Genomic DNA, 19,242 nt, shown 5'->3' with positions numbered 1-19,242 from the left:
AGAAATCTCAGGTTAAGGGGAAGATCAGAGGAACGCTGTTTAGTGTAGAAAATATCCAGATTGTGATGTTAACCAACCAGGTACTCCTGCAGATGAGAGCTGCACTGCTACAGGACAGCCTGAAGAAGTGGTAGGAGGCTCGTGGTGTGTGATGGTGCTTTAGGTGGGACACTCAGTTGTAATTCACTGATCATCCTCAGAAGCACTGGGCCCATTTCTAGATCTTCAGTCATTTGAGAAATGAAACCACAGATATGTTTTGGTGGGGAAAAAAAAATCACTCTTTTCTGCGTTTCTACTAACTGTAACTAAAAACGCTAGATTTTCTATGTAGAAAAAAGGGTAAGATAACCCTGTGAAAGAACAAAAGAAGGTGGACAAAGCCAGAGGACAAAGCCAGGGAAACCCCTGAGTTCTCTTCTGCTCCCACATCTCAGACAGGGAGGAGAGAATCAGCAGTAGAGAAATCTCAAGTAGTGCAAAGAGCCAAACCCCACAAATGCTGCTCTATGAAGATCAGGAGGGGGCAGCTTCACAAAATCAGAGACCTTGAGACAGTTCTGCTGCACCTGCCCCATCTCTCTCTAACTTGTTACAAGCCTCAGTACCCAAACAGAGGTTTCAGGGAAAATCTGAGTCTAAAACTTTTACCTCCTTTCTGAGAGATAAATAGGAAGAAGGTAATTCTCCTGACAGCAGCAATATTCAGAGGAGGCCTGTTATGACAGACTTATATAAGACCACCAAATGCATAATACCAAAATGTTTTTGTTTTCATTAAAAATTTCAAAACATACCACAGAGCTGGTAGAATGGCTCAATGGGTAAAGGAGTCTGCCACTAAGCCTGATGAACTGAACTGATCCCCAGGTCCCATGTAATGGAGAGAACTGAATCCCTCAAGCTGTCTTCAGATCAGCACAGCACCCACACTCACTAAACAGAACTTGGTGATTGGCATGGCAGGGCATTCTGGCACTTGGGGGACGAGGAGGGTCAAAGGGTTAAGATCAGCCTCAGGTACACAATGAATTTGAGGTCAGTCTGGGCTACATGAAAACCAAAATCATACAAATAACAACAGCCATCAAGCACCCCACTATATAAAAATAGAAATAGAACTTTTTAAAAGTAGACATACAAATCCCTAGCACAACAGGAAACAATAGCAAAGACATAGGAATATTTGCCAGATGTGGTGGCACATGTCTTTAATTCTACACTGGGAGGTAAACAGGAGGATCTCTGTGAGTTCAACGTAAGCCTGCTCTATGTAGTGAGATCCTTTTCAAAAGAAGCAAGAACATTTCCAAATGAACGGGAAACAATAATCAATAGCCTCACAGACAAAGATGTTAGAGTTACTTGAGTCAAATAAAGCCATCACAAAACCATTCTAGTGAGTAATTACAAATATACAGTGACAAAAGAGTTGAGTTACAAGTTGAAATTCTTAGCAAAAACTAAAAACATACAAAACACCAGATGGAAGGGCTCGTGAGGTAGTTCAGCAGGTGTCTGCCACCAAAGCCTATGATCTGAGCTCAGTTCCCAGAGAACACACAGTAGGAGAGAACTGACTCCTACAAACTGTCCTCTGACCTTCACACATGCACACATACATAGAGAGAAAGTCAGTGGATCTGAAGATGGAAGCCAACATTAAAAAGCACTGAGTACATGTAACACTATAATTAAAGATTTCACACTCATGTGGGCAAATTCCTGAGAGTACCTGAAAAGGTACTTAGAAAAATGCCTGAAAACCTCCTAAATTCAACAGAAGACCTAAACTCCCAGATTCCAGAAGCTGAATGAATCTAAAGAATAAGGCACTCAAAGGAGACAAGTTTTCTACTCCAATTGAACTGGTGAAATAATGACATAGTAGACTGATAAATTATGTCTACATAATGTAATGCCTTTGAGCAACTAAAGAGCTATATAAATAGATATATTACAAAGATGGGATTATAAAATAAAGAGTATTAAAATCCAGGCCAGGAAGATGGCTCAGTGGGTGAAGGTGTTGACACACAGGCTAGGTTTAACTCCTGGAACTCATGTAAAGGTGGAAGGAGAAAACTAACTCCACAAGCTGTCTTCTGACCTCCAGGTCTGTACCATGGCTTGCTCATGTCCCCTCTCCTGCCCCTACAATGTTTTCCTAAAGGTTCATAGACGAACAGAAAGTAAAGCCATTTTTTAAAAACTGTCCTAACAAGAATAAAGATATTCTACAGTGACAATTGTAGCCCTCCCCGTGGCTTTTACTAAATAACTGTAATTCCCCAGGTACCTGGTAGGAATTAGCAGAACGAACTGCTCCTTCTTAGAAGTACTTTGACCCTGAAGAGTCCTTGTGGAGAACAGTGATTATTTCCCGGGATCTGTGGAACTGTTTTGCTGAAGGGGCATTGTGGCCATCCCGTGACTTTGATCACAAGACATCTCAGGCACACCTGAGGCTCTTGTATTACTGTGTATTGCAAACCATAGTAATGAAGGACTAGAGTCATGGGGCATGTGATGTTCCCCTTCAGTAAGACATGTGAATTAGATTAGCAATCTTGGTTTGAGGAAACACTTTGTGTAACTTTCAATAAATACACCTTTGTATGGCTGTTCAGGGATTCAGTCCATCAGAGAGGCTGAACTTTCCTGCTGCCACACAGCCCTTAAAATTTCATCTTGGAGTGCCTTCTTTCTTCAACTGACCTGTGCTACCGGGTGCACCCCAACACCCAGGAATCTTCCTGGCAAAAAGCAAAGGCTGAAGCCTGGTGCCTGCCAGAGGGGTACCTATTTCCTGGACAGAGATTCCACAGAGTTCTGACAACCTGTTAGACAACTAGAACTGAGATAATAATGGGTGTAGACCACACCTTAACCAGGATGGCTGAGTTATGAGTACTTCTTGCCCTCTTACTTACACCTAAACTTCACGTAGGGATCCCCAATGGTCTTGGGAAGGTCACTGGGCCTCTTTACTCCTCTTCCCACTGTGACCACATGGAATAAGTCTTCTTTTTCTGTTTCTCACCATACTTTCTTTCATTGGCCTTTTGAAGATGAGTAGCTGAGCCTAACTTATTAGGGTTGCCAGGGCCCTGGTTCTGATCCACTAACAAAATGAAAAATAGAAAAACAGGAAAAAGAACAAAATGGTGCACTTCCACTCTTAATACATCAATAACCACACTAAATATAAATAACATTAAATAAAAAGAATTGGCAGGGTAGATTTTTTAAAAAATTTAACTCAACAGAAAAACTAGGACCTAGCACCAGACAGTCTTGGTTTCTCTTTTCTTCTCTTTCTTTCCTTCCTCTTTCTCTTTCTTTCTTTCTTCCTTTCTTTCTTTCTTTCTTTTTTGGTTTTTGGTTTGGTTTTTTGGAGACAGTGTTTCTCTGTGTAGTGCTACTGTCTTAGAACAGCTTTGTAGACCAGGCTGGCCTCGAACTCACAGAGATCTGCCTGGTTCTGCCTCTTAGAGTGCTGAGATTAAAGTAATGCACCACTATTCCTGGCATGATTATTTATAAGAACCTTACTCATCCTTATATTATGACATGGGCAGATAGAGAAGATAGCAACCCTAAATGCACAAGCAGATCTTATACATATAAATATATAAATTTGTGATATCATACAAAAAGCTTGTATGTCCAACATTGAGAATAAGGCTGGGTTACACAGTTCAAAGCCAACCTGGGCTACATAGTGAGCCCATGTTTAAAACAAACAAACCAAACCAAAACTAAAACAAACAAAAAGAGCTATAAACTATTGCATCAAATATTAATTAGAGACTCAAAGGAGAAGTGGACACATCTATATAGGCAATTGAAGATTTCAATGCCCTTCTCTCAAGAAAATTAAAAAATTAGGAAACTGTTATAGATTTAGGAAAACAATCATCAAACAAGATCTAACTGATGTTTCTGTGTACTCCCCTTAACAACAGGCAAAACTCTTTTCAAACAACCGCGGTTCACATGTCAAGATATGACGAACTAGGCCTTAAAAACTAATAGATTATGTAAAAGGATTGAGATCATAACAGAATCGACTTAGAAACCAGTACAACTTGGATACTCTAAATAAACCAAAAGTATTAAAAACAAAACACAAAGTATGGGGAGAAGGTTATGAATTTATCGAAACTTGTGGGAAATCTAAAGGAGTTCCAAGAAAGAAACTTACAGTAGAAAAATGCACACATCAGAAAATAAGGTCTTTAATCAATAATCCATGTTCCTAACCCTGGTCCAGAACTAGAAGAGGGAAAAACAAAACAAAAACCAACAAGCAGATGTAAAGAACTAAGAGAGCAGAAATTAATGCACAAAATAATGAAAATCAGGGAAACAAACGGGCATTTCTTTAAAAAGATCAATATATTAACAATCTCCTTGTAAAACAAAGACAACACAATTTACAAATGTCAGAAATGAAACACGATGTCACTACAGGTCCTCAAGATATCAAAAAGATAAAAAGGGAATATCACAAACTGTAGATATTTTACAGTTTAGAAGAAATGAACATGGAGGAACTTCTCAATTTCCCTGTAAGTTTAACCTAATTCCTAACAAAATGTTGACAAGGTTTTATACAGGCAGAACCTTATTCTAAAATGCTCCAAAACTATCATAACAATTGTGAGAGCAAAGTTATAGCCACAATAATCAAGATGTGATACTGGTAAAAGGGTATACACAATTAAAGGAAAACTGGAAATCCAAAGTAGATTCACACAAATGAAACCTAATGATTTTTTGAAAAATTTATTGTAAGCCGTTATTTGTGTATGTGAGACACACATGGTACAAGGCATGCACGTGGGGTCAAAGGCCCAGAAATGAACTCAGGTTTGTCAGATGTGGAAGAAGGTGCCAGATCCTATTTTCATCTTATTTTATTTTACTTTTTTCCCCCTCAAGGCAGGGTTTCTCTGTGTAACAGCTCTAGCTGTCTTAGAACTCTCGCTTCATGAACCAGGCTGGCCTCGAACTCAGAGATCTGCTTGCCTCTGCCTCCTGAGTGCTGAGATTAAAGGCGCTACCACACCTGATTTTTGATCCTACTTATTTTTGAGGAAAGTGCAAAAATATCACTGAAGGAGAGACTTTCCAGCTAACAATGGCAAAGCAACTAGAGACTATGGGCAAAATAAATATTTAAATAACTCTCAGTTTAGACGTTGCTTTTATATGTAAATAAATTTAAAATAGATTCTAGAGTCATTCAAAATTATAAACCATTTATAGCTCAGCTGGCCTCAAACTCAAAGCAACATTTCTGCCTTGCCTCCAAAGTGGTAGGATTATAGGTGTAGTCTACTATGCCTATCAAAATTACAACGAGAAACCTCTGGGACCAAAGGCTAAGGGAAAAGTTAAAATTGACAATGAAGTGCAGTAACTGTACATCATAAAATTAAAATGTTTTGTAAATCTTTTAAACCAACTGCATCTCCCTGCCATGGGATAGCACTCAGCTGAGAACACTAACAACCTGTATGTATCGCTGCATAACTAAAGCTAAAGGAAAAAACTCCAATCTCAAAAACTTACCAACGTTTTATAATACTCATAAAATGGCAGAATTACAGAAATGGAGAAGGACAAGAGCAGCTGCCAGGTTAAGCATGGTGGTAGGGTGAGAGGGAAGAGTTCTGAGCCTTGTCCTGGTGTGATATGTGCTGCACTCACAACCTGACCACTGGGTACACTGACTAAGGCTTGTGAATGTCATTAATTCTCAAAACTGCACAAGTCTACGCACTTGTTTCAAAATGCAAAGTTTAATATCTTACAGGGACTATGAGTAAGACAGAGGAAAAGAAAAATGTCTTAAGAGAAGCCTGAAGGGAAAGAAACTGGCCGGAAAGTGAGGGGTAGGTAGAGAAGATGGCAGGCAGATGGCCCCAGCACCTCAACTCTGGATTCCTCAAGGGTATTCTACATAGAAACAAGTTCTCCAAGAGCTCCTGGAAAGCTTTTACAAATACTTTGGTTGTCATTAAACAGAATGGTTTCAAAACCTTGCTCAAAATGCCCAGGAAGGAGAATCTGAAGGAATCCAGAGTCTAGCAAAATCCACAAACAGAACGGAGAACAGAACAAGCCACCATGCAGAGCTCGTGTGGCCTCAGGCCCCAGCCGGCTCCAGCAGGAGCTAAAGGTGAGCAGTGCTAAAGATGGACGCCTACAGCAAAGCGATGATAGCAAGTGTGGGATGCTCTCCACAACAGAAAATGAGCAGAAAAGCCCACAACAGGCACACAGCTCTGCTTGTTGGTAAACAACTAAGTGAAGGAAAAATGTATTTTAAAACAATTAACAAACTTTTACAACACTGATGAATGTGTGTCAACTTTCCCCAAGACGCATGCTGGGAAAAGTTGCACCTCCTATTCAAACGAAGTCCTCAACTGCAGAACAGCAAAAGGCTCATTATTTTCATACCTCCTACTGTTAGCATTCGGAGTCGTTCCTTGAAAACTGCAAGATCTGAGAGGCAGAGTAGGGTAGCATGGGTGAGCGCAGAAGGAAAAAGACAGGTGAGAGTTAGTTTAAAACCTCAACATCAAAATCCGATACCATCACCACAGAAACAGGCAACACAGATGGAGGGATGGACAGACAGATGGATGGATGGACATGGACACACACACACAAAAGGAGACAAGGTTGGGTTTTGTGATCAGGGGTTGAATTGCTGAAACCTGTTCTGGTAAATGTGGGACCCATTCATAGAAAAGCTGAATAAGGCGGATCAAAAGGCACGAAGGCCACCCCCCTGACTCCAGGCAGCATCACTTGATCTCACTGGTCTAACCCAGCCTCAAGAAGCCACTGACACAGTGGTACCCGGGAAGTTGCACATATTTCTAGACCACTATGTGATGGAAGACAGAGGAAAGAAAAGAAGGTAAAAAGACCTAATTTGTGAAGTAGTCGTCTTTCAGAACTGTATTCTAGAGAATAGAAAGATCTTTAGTCTAGTCTTCTTGTAGAAGATGGCAGAACTGAAACAGAAGAACTCAACAGCCAAAAAAACCAAAAAACCACTATAGGAGCCCTAACTACACACAGCTAAGCACACCTTACACGGTCTTCTATCTGTGAGCTTTTAGGCCTTTCCACCCCAACTTCCCTGGCCACTAGTGAAGCCCAACACATCCTCCCAGACACACAGTCCTTCCCCGTGAGCCACGGCCATTTCTCTGGTCAGGGAGCACAGATAACGGCGGCCATGGACTTCCTTTCAAGTGGAGGGCTCACAGGGAACAGGCGGTCTCACTAAGACTCCTCCAGTGTGCGGACACCAGGCAAAGCTCTACCTTCTTCTCCTAGGGGCATCCATCTAAGACCCGAGCACCCAGTGACTCCTTATGACAACATATCTAAACTCTGCACAAAAGCAGCAATGTTCTGCTTAAGGCTAGGGTGAAGATTTTAATTTTTCTCCTTGGATCTCTAGAACCAAGACAGACCAGGTCAAGCAACCATTAGTGATTCTGCAGAGCTCAGAAACAGGAGATGACCTCAAAGGAAACTGAAATTGCTCATTCTTGTTAAAAAACCAAAACCAAAACCAAACAAAAAAAAAACCCTAAATACACTGGTGGTGGTGCCACGTGCCTTTAATCCCAGCACTCGGGAGGCAGAAGCAGGTGGATCTCTGTGAGTTGGAGTCCAGCCTGGTCTACAGAGTGAGTTCCAGGACAGCCAGGGCTGTTACATAGAGAAACCCTGTCTCAAAAAACCACTCCCCCCCCCCCAAAAAAAAAATTTGACCTAGCATAGGATAGCTTTATCACCTGGGTATTGGGTGTACAGACACAAGCAAAGTGGGTGAAAGAGAACCACTGTGCTGCCATAGACACAACTGTCTCCCAGGGTATCTGAGTACTTCGGAGTCTTCTCAGCAGTTACTTTTAGAGTGTAGGAGTATCACCATAAGTAGACAAAAGCTGTTAGGAATAAAGCTGTGAAACTTCTAAAAGCACAGGATACACATGGAGTAAGTTCCTGGGCATATACAAAGAATATCTGTTAAACACTTAGTGGCTTCCAGGTCTGGGCCTCAATGTCCTTTGCATACAGCTTCAGGAAGGCCTGCTTACTGTCTAGACCTGTCCACTCATACAACTCTAGCATTTTGTAATACGGACTAGTTTCTACTTTAAGGTCATCTAGGAAAAGCCTCCTTAAGCAGTGGGATGCCTCACTCTCACTACCACAGTCAGAAAATACACGGAGCAAACCATGGCTGTGGGTGACAGGAAATGTGTCCACAAGAAAGGATGGTCTACAGTACCACCTAGTACAAGTTAAAATGGCCCTCCAGAGGCTTCCTTGGAAACTGAACCCAACTGAGTACCTTATGGAAAGAGGCACCCACCCCCGTTCCAGACATCATAAGCACAATCATGGAACATAACCCATAATAACCACCAAGGAACTGCTCTAAAATGAATCTTTACAGTTTTTAATGAAAGCTATAGTCCTGGTTGTCCTAGAGGCTGAGGCAATAGGGCCTTCTGAATCCTGGGAGGATGAGGGAGGGGGGCAAGGAAGTGGAAGGCAGAGAGAGACAGGAAGGAGAGAGAGAGACCAGGTGCAGTGGCTCACAAGCATAAACCCAGAACTCCCGAGACAGAAGAATCACTGCAATGAATTCAAAGTCCCACCAGCTTACACAGAGAACTTGCAATAAAGGTACAGTTTAGTTCTGAAAACAATCTTAGATGATGTTGTCACGTCTGCCTTAAAGATGAGGTGACTAGGATACAGAAAGGTCAAGTCTCCAGCCGAAGGTCATCTAGTCAGGGACTATAAGATTGTAGTCTAGTGAGGAGAGGCTGGGACTTGATTACTTTCTAAACTCATGTCAAACCTGTGCACTCAGGGTAGTTGTTCAAACATCTAACAAGCTGACGCCTTTTTAAACCCACAGGTATCTTCATGTCACACTATCTAAAATTCACAGCATCACGGATGGGATGTAGTTAAATGTGCAGTATTTGCCTACCTTACTAGAGGTCCTGAGTTTGATGGGGTAGGGGTTAGAGGGAAGCAAACCACGGTGGGAAAGTGCTCTACTCATCAATACTAGGAAAACCCAGGCAGGACAATCTTAAGCTCCAGATCAGCCAGGGCTACAAAGAGAATTAAAGACCCGCTACGGCTTTTTTTTTTTTTTAAATATTTATTTATTTATTATGTATACAATGTTCTGTCTGTGTGTATGCCTGCAGGCCAGGCCAGAAGAGGGCACCAGACCTCATTACAGATGGTTGTGAGCCACCATGTGGTTGCTGGGAATTGATCTCAGGACCTTTGGAAGAGCAGGCAATGCTCTTAACCGCTGAGCCATCTCTCCAGCCCTAGAACTCATTTTCTAGACTGACCTTGACCTTCTAGTCCTCTAGCTCCCACCTCCTCAGTGCTAGGGTTATAGGCCTGGGCCACCATACCCTTNAGACCTCATTACAGATGGTTGTGAGCCACCATGTGGTTGCTGGGAATTGAACTCAGGACCTCTGGAAGAGCAGACAATGCTCTTAACCGCTGAGCCATCTCTCCAGCCCCCGCTACGGCTTTATAATTTTTCTGATTAAAATAAGAAAATTTACATGATCAGGTGGTACAGCTTTGTAACCCCAGAACCTGGGAGATAGAAACAAGAAAATCAGGAGTTCAAAGCCAGCCTTGGTTACAGAGCAAGTACTAGGCTAGCCTGGGTGGCATGAAACCCTAACTTAAAAAAATGTGCTTTTCTCTCTTCCCGAACTTAGTGCATCCACATGCTCCAGGTCACGGGGAGTTGTCAGAGGATTTCAGAGAGCTCTGGGCCATTTATAAAGTCTTCAATTATGATCTTCAGAGAAGCACAAAAATACTTAGGACATATCCAAAGTGGATACAAGGCAAGGCCCTACCTAGAAAGGGAAGGAAGGAGAGAGGGAGGAAGGGCAGGCAGGCAGAGTAGTGCAAAATGGACTCAGTAGGCTGAGCTTTGATGGATTCCTTAAGGTTTTTTACCCTTCAAAGACTGCTAGGCTGGGATCCCCACAGTTTGCCTTGATTTATACAGTCTGATAGCTTGAGCGTCCCCAATTATTCTAATGTGCAGACTGAGAGAGGTACATTTTAATGCAGATTCCAGCAGTATAGAAAAAGGCCAGTTTTCTCATCCGTTTCTCTCTAGACCTAACTGGTCTCTAGCTTGACTGATAGAGGAGGTGCTCCCTGAGAGAAGAGGAGGTTCCTGGAAGGTCTCTGCTCACAAAGAGAGTGAGAAGTCCACAGTCAGGAGCTTACCCTGACCCAAGCACATGGAGGAGACCCTTTAGGTCTTTGGAGTAGTCACAGAACCGATGGGATACAAACAGGAGGATGAAGAGGCTTGGGACTGCTATGCAGTGGAAGAACTGGGAGACAGTGAGCAAGAGTTCTCACACTACAGGATGACACGGACAGAAGGAGGCACTGTGCAGAAACTGCAGCTTAGGACCAAGTTTTCACAGCTGAACCTCAGAGCAAGGCTGAACTCACCCAAGTCTATGGTCAGATTCAAGGACTTTCTCTACACTTTCCTCCTGGGTTATTTTATATCCATGTTTTTGTTCATGGTTTCTGCCTCATAACTTTCTCCCCAAGTAAGGCCACAGAAACTAGAGTTTCTCTATTCAAGTGGGTCCAAGAAGTTCTTAATCTTCCCAATTCTTCCTATCACAACTGACTGACCTTGATCTACCCTCTGACATCAGGTAGCCTCATTTCAGAAGAGTCCTGCCCTGTGCCTGAGAGGAAGAAATGCTGAGAAATTGGTGTCCAACTGCATTTTAGCATGACTGTCCTTGCTTTGATTACACCTGCGTAATACAGTCTCCATAAAAGCTCATGAGGACAGTGTTCTGCAGCTATGTACTACAAACATGGCAGCTGCTCAGATACTTGTCTACATGCCAAGATAGTACCATAGAACAGAGCACGAGACTCCTCCAGACTAGCCCTCGGCTTCTCTTCATCTGACTGATTATTTACATTCTTAAAATAGCTTGTATAATAAGGTAAATATAGGCAAGTGCTTTGCTGGGTTCTGTAAGCTAATTGAACATTTTGGTATATGGCACAAACTTTATCCCAGTCGGCACCTGGAAGGCATCTCTCTGAGTTTGAGGCCAGCCTGGTCTACATAGTGAGACTCTACCTTAAAAAAACCTATTTGAAGCCAGATGATGGTGGCGCACATCTTTAATCCCAGTACTCAGTGAGTACTCAGTGAGTTCAAGGCCAGTCTGGTCTACAGAGTGAGTTCCAGGATAGCCAGGGCTACATAGAGAAACCCTGTCTTGAAAAACAAAACAAACAAAAAAGCTATTTGAACGTAAACTGATGGAGGCAGTCTTAGGAAGGGAGGACCCATCCTGGATCTGATTCCATCTCCAGGTAGACGGAAGTTAGGCTGTCTTTTACATTTGTGTGTGTGTGGTATGTATGTATGCACACAGTGAGAGCATGGAGGTCAGAGGACTACTTGCAAGAGTCCATTATCTTCTTCTATCATGAGGGCTCCAGGGACCAAACTCAGGCTGTCAGGCTTGGCACCAAGACCTTTACCTGCTGCACCACCTAGCCAGCCTCAAGGGGCTTTTGTCCATAGTTCCTGGCTCACAATTTCTTCCCTAAAGCAGGCCATAGAAGCTAGAACTCCTCTTACACAACATGGATCAGAAAACTCTAATCTTTTCCAAACTTTCTGTTCTAGAGTTCACCATAAACAAATTCTTTTCATGGAACCAGCTATCAGAACTGAATTAAATGAGAAGAAACCCAGTTGGTATTGACTGCTTACTGGGTGGGGAGAAGTCTATCTAAACCTTTCATTTAGTGTATGTGCACTTGCACATAGACCAGAGGAGGGCGCTGGGCATCTCTGCCTTATTTCCTTGAGACAGGGTCTTTCACTCAACTGGAGCTAGGCTAACAACAAAGCCCCAGCGATCTTCTACAGGCTCATGTGGCCATGGGTTTTTTTACATGGGTGCTTGGGATTTGAACTCAGGTCCTCATGCTTGCACAGCAAGTACTCTTACCCACTAAGTGATCTCTCTAGCACCTTTTTATACCTTTTGAGGTCACAAAATTTTGGGTGTGTGTGTTGATAAACAAGAAAAAAGTTTGTTTTGTACACATTTCCTAAATTGGCTAAAGGGTATGTATATACATGGAAGAAATTCTGTGGTATCTAGGAGTGTTCTTGAAAACTAAACAACAATTTATAAACCATCAACCCAATTACAACATCAATAATGTCTGATGTCCAACTGGAGCTGATTAACATCCAAATCCTTGGTTACAATTCAACAATACTTGTAAGACCACAGGGTAGTACCTGCAAGGACACTAATTTTATCTTCTCCCCAAGGATATTAGCAAGTAGGTGATCATTGATTTCATTAGCATGCAAGGTGCCTATTGTGCACACTCTGGTCATTTCATTATTAGTCACATCATCGTTTCTTTAGTACAGGTTAGCAGCACGGTGACATAAGCAGATTAACTCTGGAAGCAACTGCAGTGAGCACCGCAATGCCCATTCACCTCACAAGGAGGACCAGGTACAGGTTGGCATATCTTCTGGCAACAGTGACAAAACCCCAATTGTCCTCCACACATGCACCTCCCAAAGGCTCTGGCCTCCTGACACTGTAGGGAACGCCTTCCAAAGTTTCCTCAGTGTGATCACCAGCATTTACAAATCAGGAAACCCAAACTGCACACGTTGCTCTGGAATTCGCTCCTTAGGGATATGAATATCCTCCAGCCCGAGCAGGCCCCACCATATTCCAGAATGGGACAGCCATGACAACAGCAGCCTTGCGAGCCTGGTCAGCGGCCTTACGAAAGGCAGTGTTGTGCAGGATATGGAAAGCTGGAGCCAGAAGAGCTATTCTCTGAAGCAGTGAGCCAGGTTTTCTCAGTGCCACAGACCCTTCCTTTGAAATTTTATTTTCCAGATTGAAACTTGGACAATCTGGCTGAAAATTGAGATAAAAATAATACCCTTAAAACACACTAAGGCTACATTCCTGCTCAATTTCAAGTGATCAGAACGAAGGAAACTTAAGAGCCTTTCCCTCCTGTCTGGATGTCCTGGCTAGCACAGGCTGTGCACAGCGAGAGGAGCTCAAGCAGCGCAGCTGACTGCTCGCAGACCCTCACCAAGTTTGTCTGTGGATGAGATAATGTCAGCGGGCACGGAGGAGTCCAGATCAGCATCCAAAATCCCCAGGGGGTCCAGCTGTGCTACATGGTGCCCTCGTATCTATGAGTGGGCCAACAATGAGAGGGAAGGACACACACAAAAGGACAGGAGAAAAAAAAGAGGGAAGGGGCAAAAAAAAGTAAAATTACATTAAAATTAGCATTTACATATTAATTCTCACCCACGTTTGAAGAAACAGTTACCGGAGCATCATCAAAATTTACACAACTAATTCCGAGAGGATCAAGTTTTGCAATGTGGTGACCCCTGACCTGGAATAATAACACAAGCAAGTCATTAAGCAAATCCAATAAGCTGTGGGAAGTGGTAAAAGAATTATACTACATACAAATCTTTCTAAGAAAGGAACATAGCTCAGTGAACCCATAAATCAGAGTTAGTTCTTAAAAAACAGTTTAAAACAGTTTATTTTAAAAGGCATTACTGTGCGCTAGACCTGAAAGCACATACCTATAATCTAGGCCACTTACAAGACTGAAGCAGAGAATCAAATATTCAAAAACTGCCAGGACAACTTAGTGAGATTCTGTTCAATTTCCAGTAAAACACATACATAAAAACAATGAATAAAAAAACTCCAAACAACCCAAAGTATTATTGTATATAAAGGCCCTTTTATGAGGATAAAAAAGGAGTATATTTCAAGTTATAATAAACTTGGATATTTAAAAATGAACTGTATCTTGGGGATCCTTAGTTTCTCTAGATCAATGGAAATGAGATATAAATTATTACTTTAATGGACTATTAAAAAAAACAATAGAGAGGTGACTCAGCACTAAGGAGCCCTGGTCTTCCAGATGACTCAGGTTCCATTCCTAGCATCTATATGGAGGCTAACAACCACCTGTAACTCTAGTTCCAGAAGACCAGGTGCACATATGGTGCACATACACGAGGCTGGGGAAGAGCTCAGTGGTAGCCCCTGAGAACCACTTGTATACCCACGTGCTGCACTCAAACTCCAGCACCACGGAAACAACAAAGGGCAAGGTGGAGTGGGGAAATCCCTTCCATTTTAAAATTTTTAAAAAATGTATTTATTTTTAAGATAGTGTCTACTACTATTATCCCTGGTTGGCCTGGAACTCCCTATATAGAACAGGTTGGCCTCAAACTCACAGAGAACCACCTGCCTCTGCCTCCCAAGTGCTGAGATTAAACATGTGTGCCACCACACTCAGAAAATTCCTTCAAGTTTAATGGATTTATTTGCTTTTGTTTTTTAGTTAGGAATATTTATCACAGTTCTTGCTAGCAATTTGAGAACAGTGGGTGATGAGAAGTCACTGGAAACTAGATTAAAAATGTTACTGTAGCCAACTGTATACAGGCTATGATTAGGGCTACAGCATTTATAGCATTCTGTGCATCTCCTTCCCATGTCAGCACATGTGTGTCCCAAGAGCCCTCATTGAAGAGTATGGCAGGGAAAAGACTAAGGACCCAGGACCTTTCTCAACAACCACCACCAGGAAACTAAAGCATGAAGCAGAAGAAACAAGAGCTCAGGGCAAGTTCCCTAGATACTACTGTTGCATCCATGCTAGTGTGGGGCCTGGACTCTCATTGGAGGTCCTAGAAGGAAGCTACCTGGTTTATTATTCTGTACCTTTCTTCCTCAGTCTACTCAAATTTTAAGGTCTGAATTCTGGTTCCCCAACAGAGGTGGGCATGGAGGAAATCTTTGGTTACTGTACTGAGATGGAGAAGGCCAGGAAAAAAAAAAGAGCCCATTCCTGTTGAATGTATCTGATGAGGCTGGCTGCTTGCTGGCAGAATTTAGATAGAATGTTCTTGTCTCGCCCACATTTTGCAGGCTCAGTTCTTCTTCCCGACTTTCCGGCCTCTGTCTCTAACGCCCATGGATTTACTTTTTTACAGTATCCAGTTGTTAACTGAGACGGGACAGCGATCCAACCTTCTCACCCTTCCATGCCCACACACTGACTTGCCTATTTATGAACAGACATCATGAGCTACTATGAGACTGACTACCGCAGTGGAAAATTGCTCAACTAGGGTACTCTTGCTTCTTTTCTCTTATAAACTTGCTGTTTGCCTTTGTAAGCCCAAAGCAGTAAGGAAACAGCTGGCATTTGGAAGAGATTTAAACAATGTACATCCAGAAAGTCCTAGGGAATTCTGTATCTTGTATGAAACTGATGACAGCCGCTCACCTGATATGCCCTGATGAGAGATTGCACTGCCAAGTGGTCCTCCACGAGTTTGTCGACGTTAGGTTGTGCCTCCACCAGGGACTGTGCATGGGCCATGGTAGCCAGCGAGCTTCGACTCAGGGAAAGAGGACTCTGGTAGGCAGTGCCCGGAGGGGCTCCAGCATTGGTGTTTCGGAAAAAAATGTCCCATGACTAAAGACAAAAAGCACAGTTATGTGACTCTTCCTTAAATGCCATAAAGAACTGTCCTCTACAAGAAAGCAACACTGTCATTTCCTTATATTCCTATTTTTATTTACTTCAGATTTCAATAATTTAATCTGCATTTTGTGTTGTAAATTATATACTATACACTACTTAACTCACCTCACACAAGATGTAAATTAAAATATTTAAAGATATATTTATTTTTAAAATTTTACTTATATCTATTTTTGTGTTGATGTGTGTCTTAAAATGTTCACTGCTGTGACCTAGGAAGTAGAGAAAGACAAGATATCCTGAGTAAATTGGGAGCATGGGGACCATGGGAGAGGGCTGAAGGGAGGGGAGAGGCAGGGAGGGGAGCAGAGAAAAATGTAGAGCTCAATAAAATCAATCAATCAATCAATCAACAATCAATCAATAAAAAGATACCATGACCATGGCAACTATTATAAAGAAAATAATTGCTTGGATTAGTGGTGCATGCCTTTAATACCAGCACTGAGGAGGCAGAACAAGTGGATCTTTTTGAGTTCGAGGCCAGCCTAGTCTACAGAGGAACAGATGGAGTTCCAGGACAGGTTCCAAAACTACAGAGAAACCCTGTCTCGGGAAAACAACAACAACAAAAAACATTTAATTGGGGCGACTCGCTTACAGTAAAGGTTCAATCCATTATCATCATGGTGGGGAGCACGCTAGCGCAGGCAGAAGTGGTGCTGGAGCTCAGAGTCCTACATCTTGAAGGCAATAGGATGTTGTCTGAGACACTGGGCAGTAGCCTGAGCATAGGAATCATCAAACCCCCCCACCCCATGACACACTTCCTCCAACAAGGCCATACCTTCTAATAGTGCCAATCCTCATGACATTATAGACGCCAACTGCATTCAAACTACCACTCTAACCCTAACGCCTATCTGTATGTATGAGCATGTACCCGTGGAAGCCAAAAGAGGGCATTGAACATCCAGGAAATGGAGTTCCAGGTAGTTGTAAGCTGTCCAGGTAGTTGAAAACCAAACTAAGTGCTCTTAACTGCTAAGCCAACTCTCTAGTCCCTTAAAATAGTTTAAAGATCAAAGATGAAGACGTATTTCCACTTGGGAGGAAAAAAAATAGATCTGTTAAAAGGCAGGGTTTTGTGGGGAGGGATGAGCATGAGGACAGGATCTGACTAAGGAAGTCACTATTTAGCTGAAACTAGCTTTGTTGTGGGCTACTTGTACACTGTGTGAAGATGTACTGTGTGATTGGTGTAATAAAAAGCTGAACAGCCAATAGCTAGGCAGGAGGAGGTATAGGTGGGACTTCTGAGCAGAGAGAAAACTGGGAAGAATCTAGGCATGCATGCAGGAGATACAAAACAAGTTGGACATACAGAATGGAGAATAGGTTAAAAAAATATGTGGTAGAACATAGATTAATAGAAGCAGATTAAGAGTGAGTTGGGGGCTTATGCCAAGACAAGCTTCCATAATAAGTCATTGTTTGGGAGCTGGCTGGCAGGACAGAGACCCCTGGCTTTGGTCTCCCCAACTTAGCTACCATAACACAGCCTTGTAAGGTGAAATGTCGTCTTCTCTGCAATACAGTTTTGTTTCTAAACTTTCCCACCAGTAAACTCTGATTAGACTGTCTTGAAAAAGTATGCAAGGTGAAAACTTACTAGACTTTTATGCTCACCTTCCTAGGAACTCTGCAGAGATACTACCCAGATGTGGGTTTTTTTGGGGGGTGGGATGGGGGATGAGATGGGTGTGGTATGGGGAGGTTAGTGGCTATCAACTACTCTGTGCCTAAGGGCAGCAAGTAAAGACAACTCAATAAATCATAATATTGATCACTGATCACTGAAGTTCTTTGTCTTATGCTAGAAATCAAACCCAAGACCATCAATGTGCTAGGCGAGTGATTTGCCAGTGGCCCTCTTCTTCATCCCTATCCTAGTCATCTGGATTTTTAGACTTAGGTCTTTCATGACAGTGTCCAGAAACCAACATACCTGATTTACGAATATATATATTCTTGGTACATAAACCAGGAAGTTCCCTGCTATACAAAGGCCTGACTGCCTCTTACGGAACAGGGTAGCCTCTCATTCTGGATACTTATGAAGACTTTTCTGAAATGCTTATAACAGTCTACAATAAGAACATCAATAAAAACATACTCCATTGTATTCATTTAAAAAAATTAGCCGGGTGGTGGTGATGCATGCCTTTAATCCAGCGCTCAGGAGGCAGAGGCAAGTGGATCTCTGTGAGTTTGAGGTCAACCTGGTCTACACAGTGAGTTTTAGGTAAGTCAAGGCTCCAGAGTCAAACACTGCCCTAAAACCAAAACAGCAAAAAAACACACTGGGAAGATGACTGCGCCGCCTTGTGAATATGGTAAAAACACTGCACACTTTAAAATGACATCTGTGTCATATGAACTATACTCCAGTGACAATTTTTAAATGTTTTAAATGATCACTTTTCTGGTTAACTGGCCATTGACTGGGGAAGACAGACCTGCTATTCTCTTCAGGTACTACAATGAAACCCACTATAGAAACATTGAGACATAAGCTGACTGTCTGAAACAGGAGAAAAGAGGTTACAGAGCTGGGGGGTGATAGTGTATGCCTTTAAGATCTCTGAGTTTGAGGCCAGCCAGGTCTACAGAGTGAGTTCCAGAGCAGCCAGGGCTACTCAGAGAAATCCTGTGTCAAAAAACCAAAAAACAACAGTTTTACTTTTTAAAAGACATTATCCAAGTGTTTGCAACACAGATCAAGGATGTAAATTTCTCAAAACCATGGTCTTAATCTTCCTCTATGAATCTGGCTCCCACCAGAACTCACTCTGGCTCTTTCTCTAATGTGGGGAAGAGCAATATTTCTACCCGAGTTGGGAAAAATGGAGGACACGACTGTTAGCATTCCACTCAGACCCTGCCAGGTTCTACACAAGACATCTAGAAGATGGCTCTCCATGAAACTCAGTGGATATCCCCAGGTGCTTCTGACTTCATGGAGCCTTTCCAGCAAGCCCAACAGAGCTCCTTACATCTGGAAGCAGGAATGACCAATGACAGCATACTTTGGCTGTCCATCTTCTGGAAGCAGACATTCTGCTGGAAGACTACATACTTTGGCTATAGGTGCTTGCTCTAGAAGCAAAGATGATCAATGACAGCATATGTGAGTATCAGTCTAGAAGAAATGACCATGGGCTACATGGTTTAGTGGTCCATCTTCAAATACTCAGTCCAAGAAATCATTAGACAGCTTTCCTTGGCCTACACCCAGGTCTTCAGTAACAGTCTCTGCAATGTAGCAGAAAACTGGGCAGGAGACAATCCAGCCCTATCCCATCCCAGTACTACAAGCAAACAACAAGCAGCTCCTCCCACAAAGAACTCTAAACTAGCTGCAGGAAGAATAGCATAACCCTGACAGCAAGTAGCCCCTGAAGAACAGCACAACCCAAAACACCTTCTTTTTATTTTCATAGCACCCGCCAGGGCTGGGGAATCAAACCCAGAGCCTCTCATACACAGAGC

The 19,242-nt window shown here is 42.6% G+C and overlaps 1 protein-coding gene across 4 annotated transcripts in view; it reads right to left on the bottom strand.

The window, feature by feature from the left end:
- Ogdh (oxoglutarate dehydrogenase) overlaps nt 1-19,242 on the bottom strand; it is a 64,074-nt gene that overhangs the window by 26,145 nt on the left and 18,687 nt on the right. For 2 of the 4 annotated variants that reach the window (XM_050140880.1, XM_050140877.1), the window contains exons 3-5: nt 15,490-15,681; nt 13,492-13,560; nt 13,246-13,348 (exon numbers count right to left, since the gene is read on the bottom strand). In XM_050140880.1, the coding sequence (XP_049996837.1) occupies nt 13,246-13,348; nt 13,492-13,560; nt 15,490-15,681 (364 nt within the window). Of the gene's footprint in view, nt 1-13,245; nt 13,349-13,469; nt 13,561-15,489; nt 15,682-19,242 lie in introns of all 4 variants that reach the window. The other 2 variants (XM_050140879.1, XM_050140878.1) reach the window with 2 other exon arrangements.

This window comes from Alexandromys fortis, unplaced genomic scaffold, assembly GCF_014885135.2.
Source record: "Alexandromys fortis isolate MF-2015 unplaced genomic scaffold, M_Fortis_MF-2015_v1.1 scaffold_7, whole genome shotgun sequence".
In the NCBI taxonomy this organism is placed as follows: domain Eukaryota; kingdom Metazoa; phylum Chordata; class Mammalia; order Rodentia; family Cricetidae; genus Alexandromys; species Alexandromys fortis.
The sequence above is the reverse complement of the archived record's forward strand: the minus strand, read 5'-3'. Positions and strand labels throughout refer to the sequence as shown.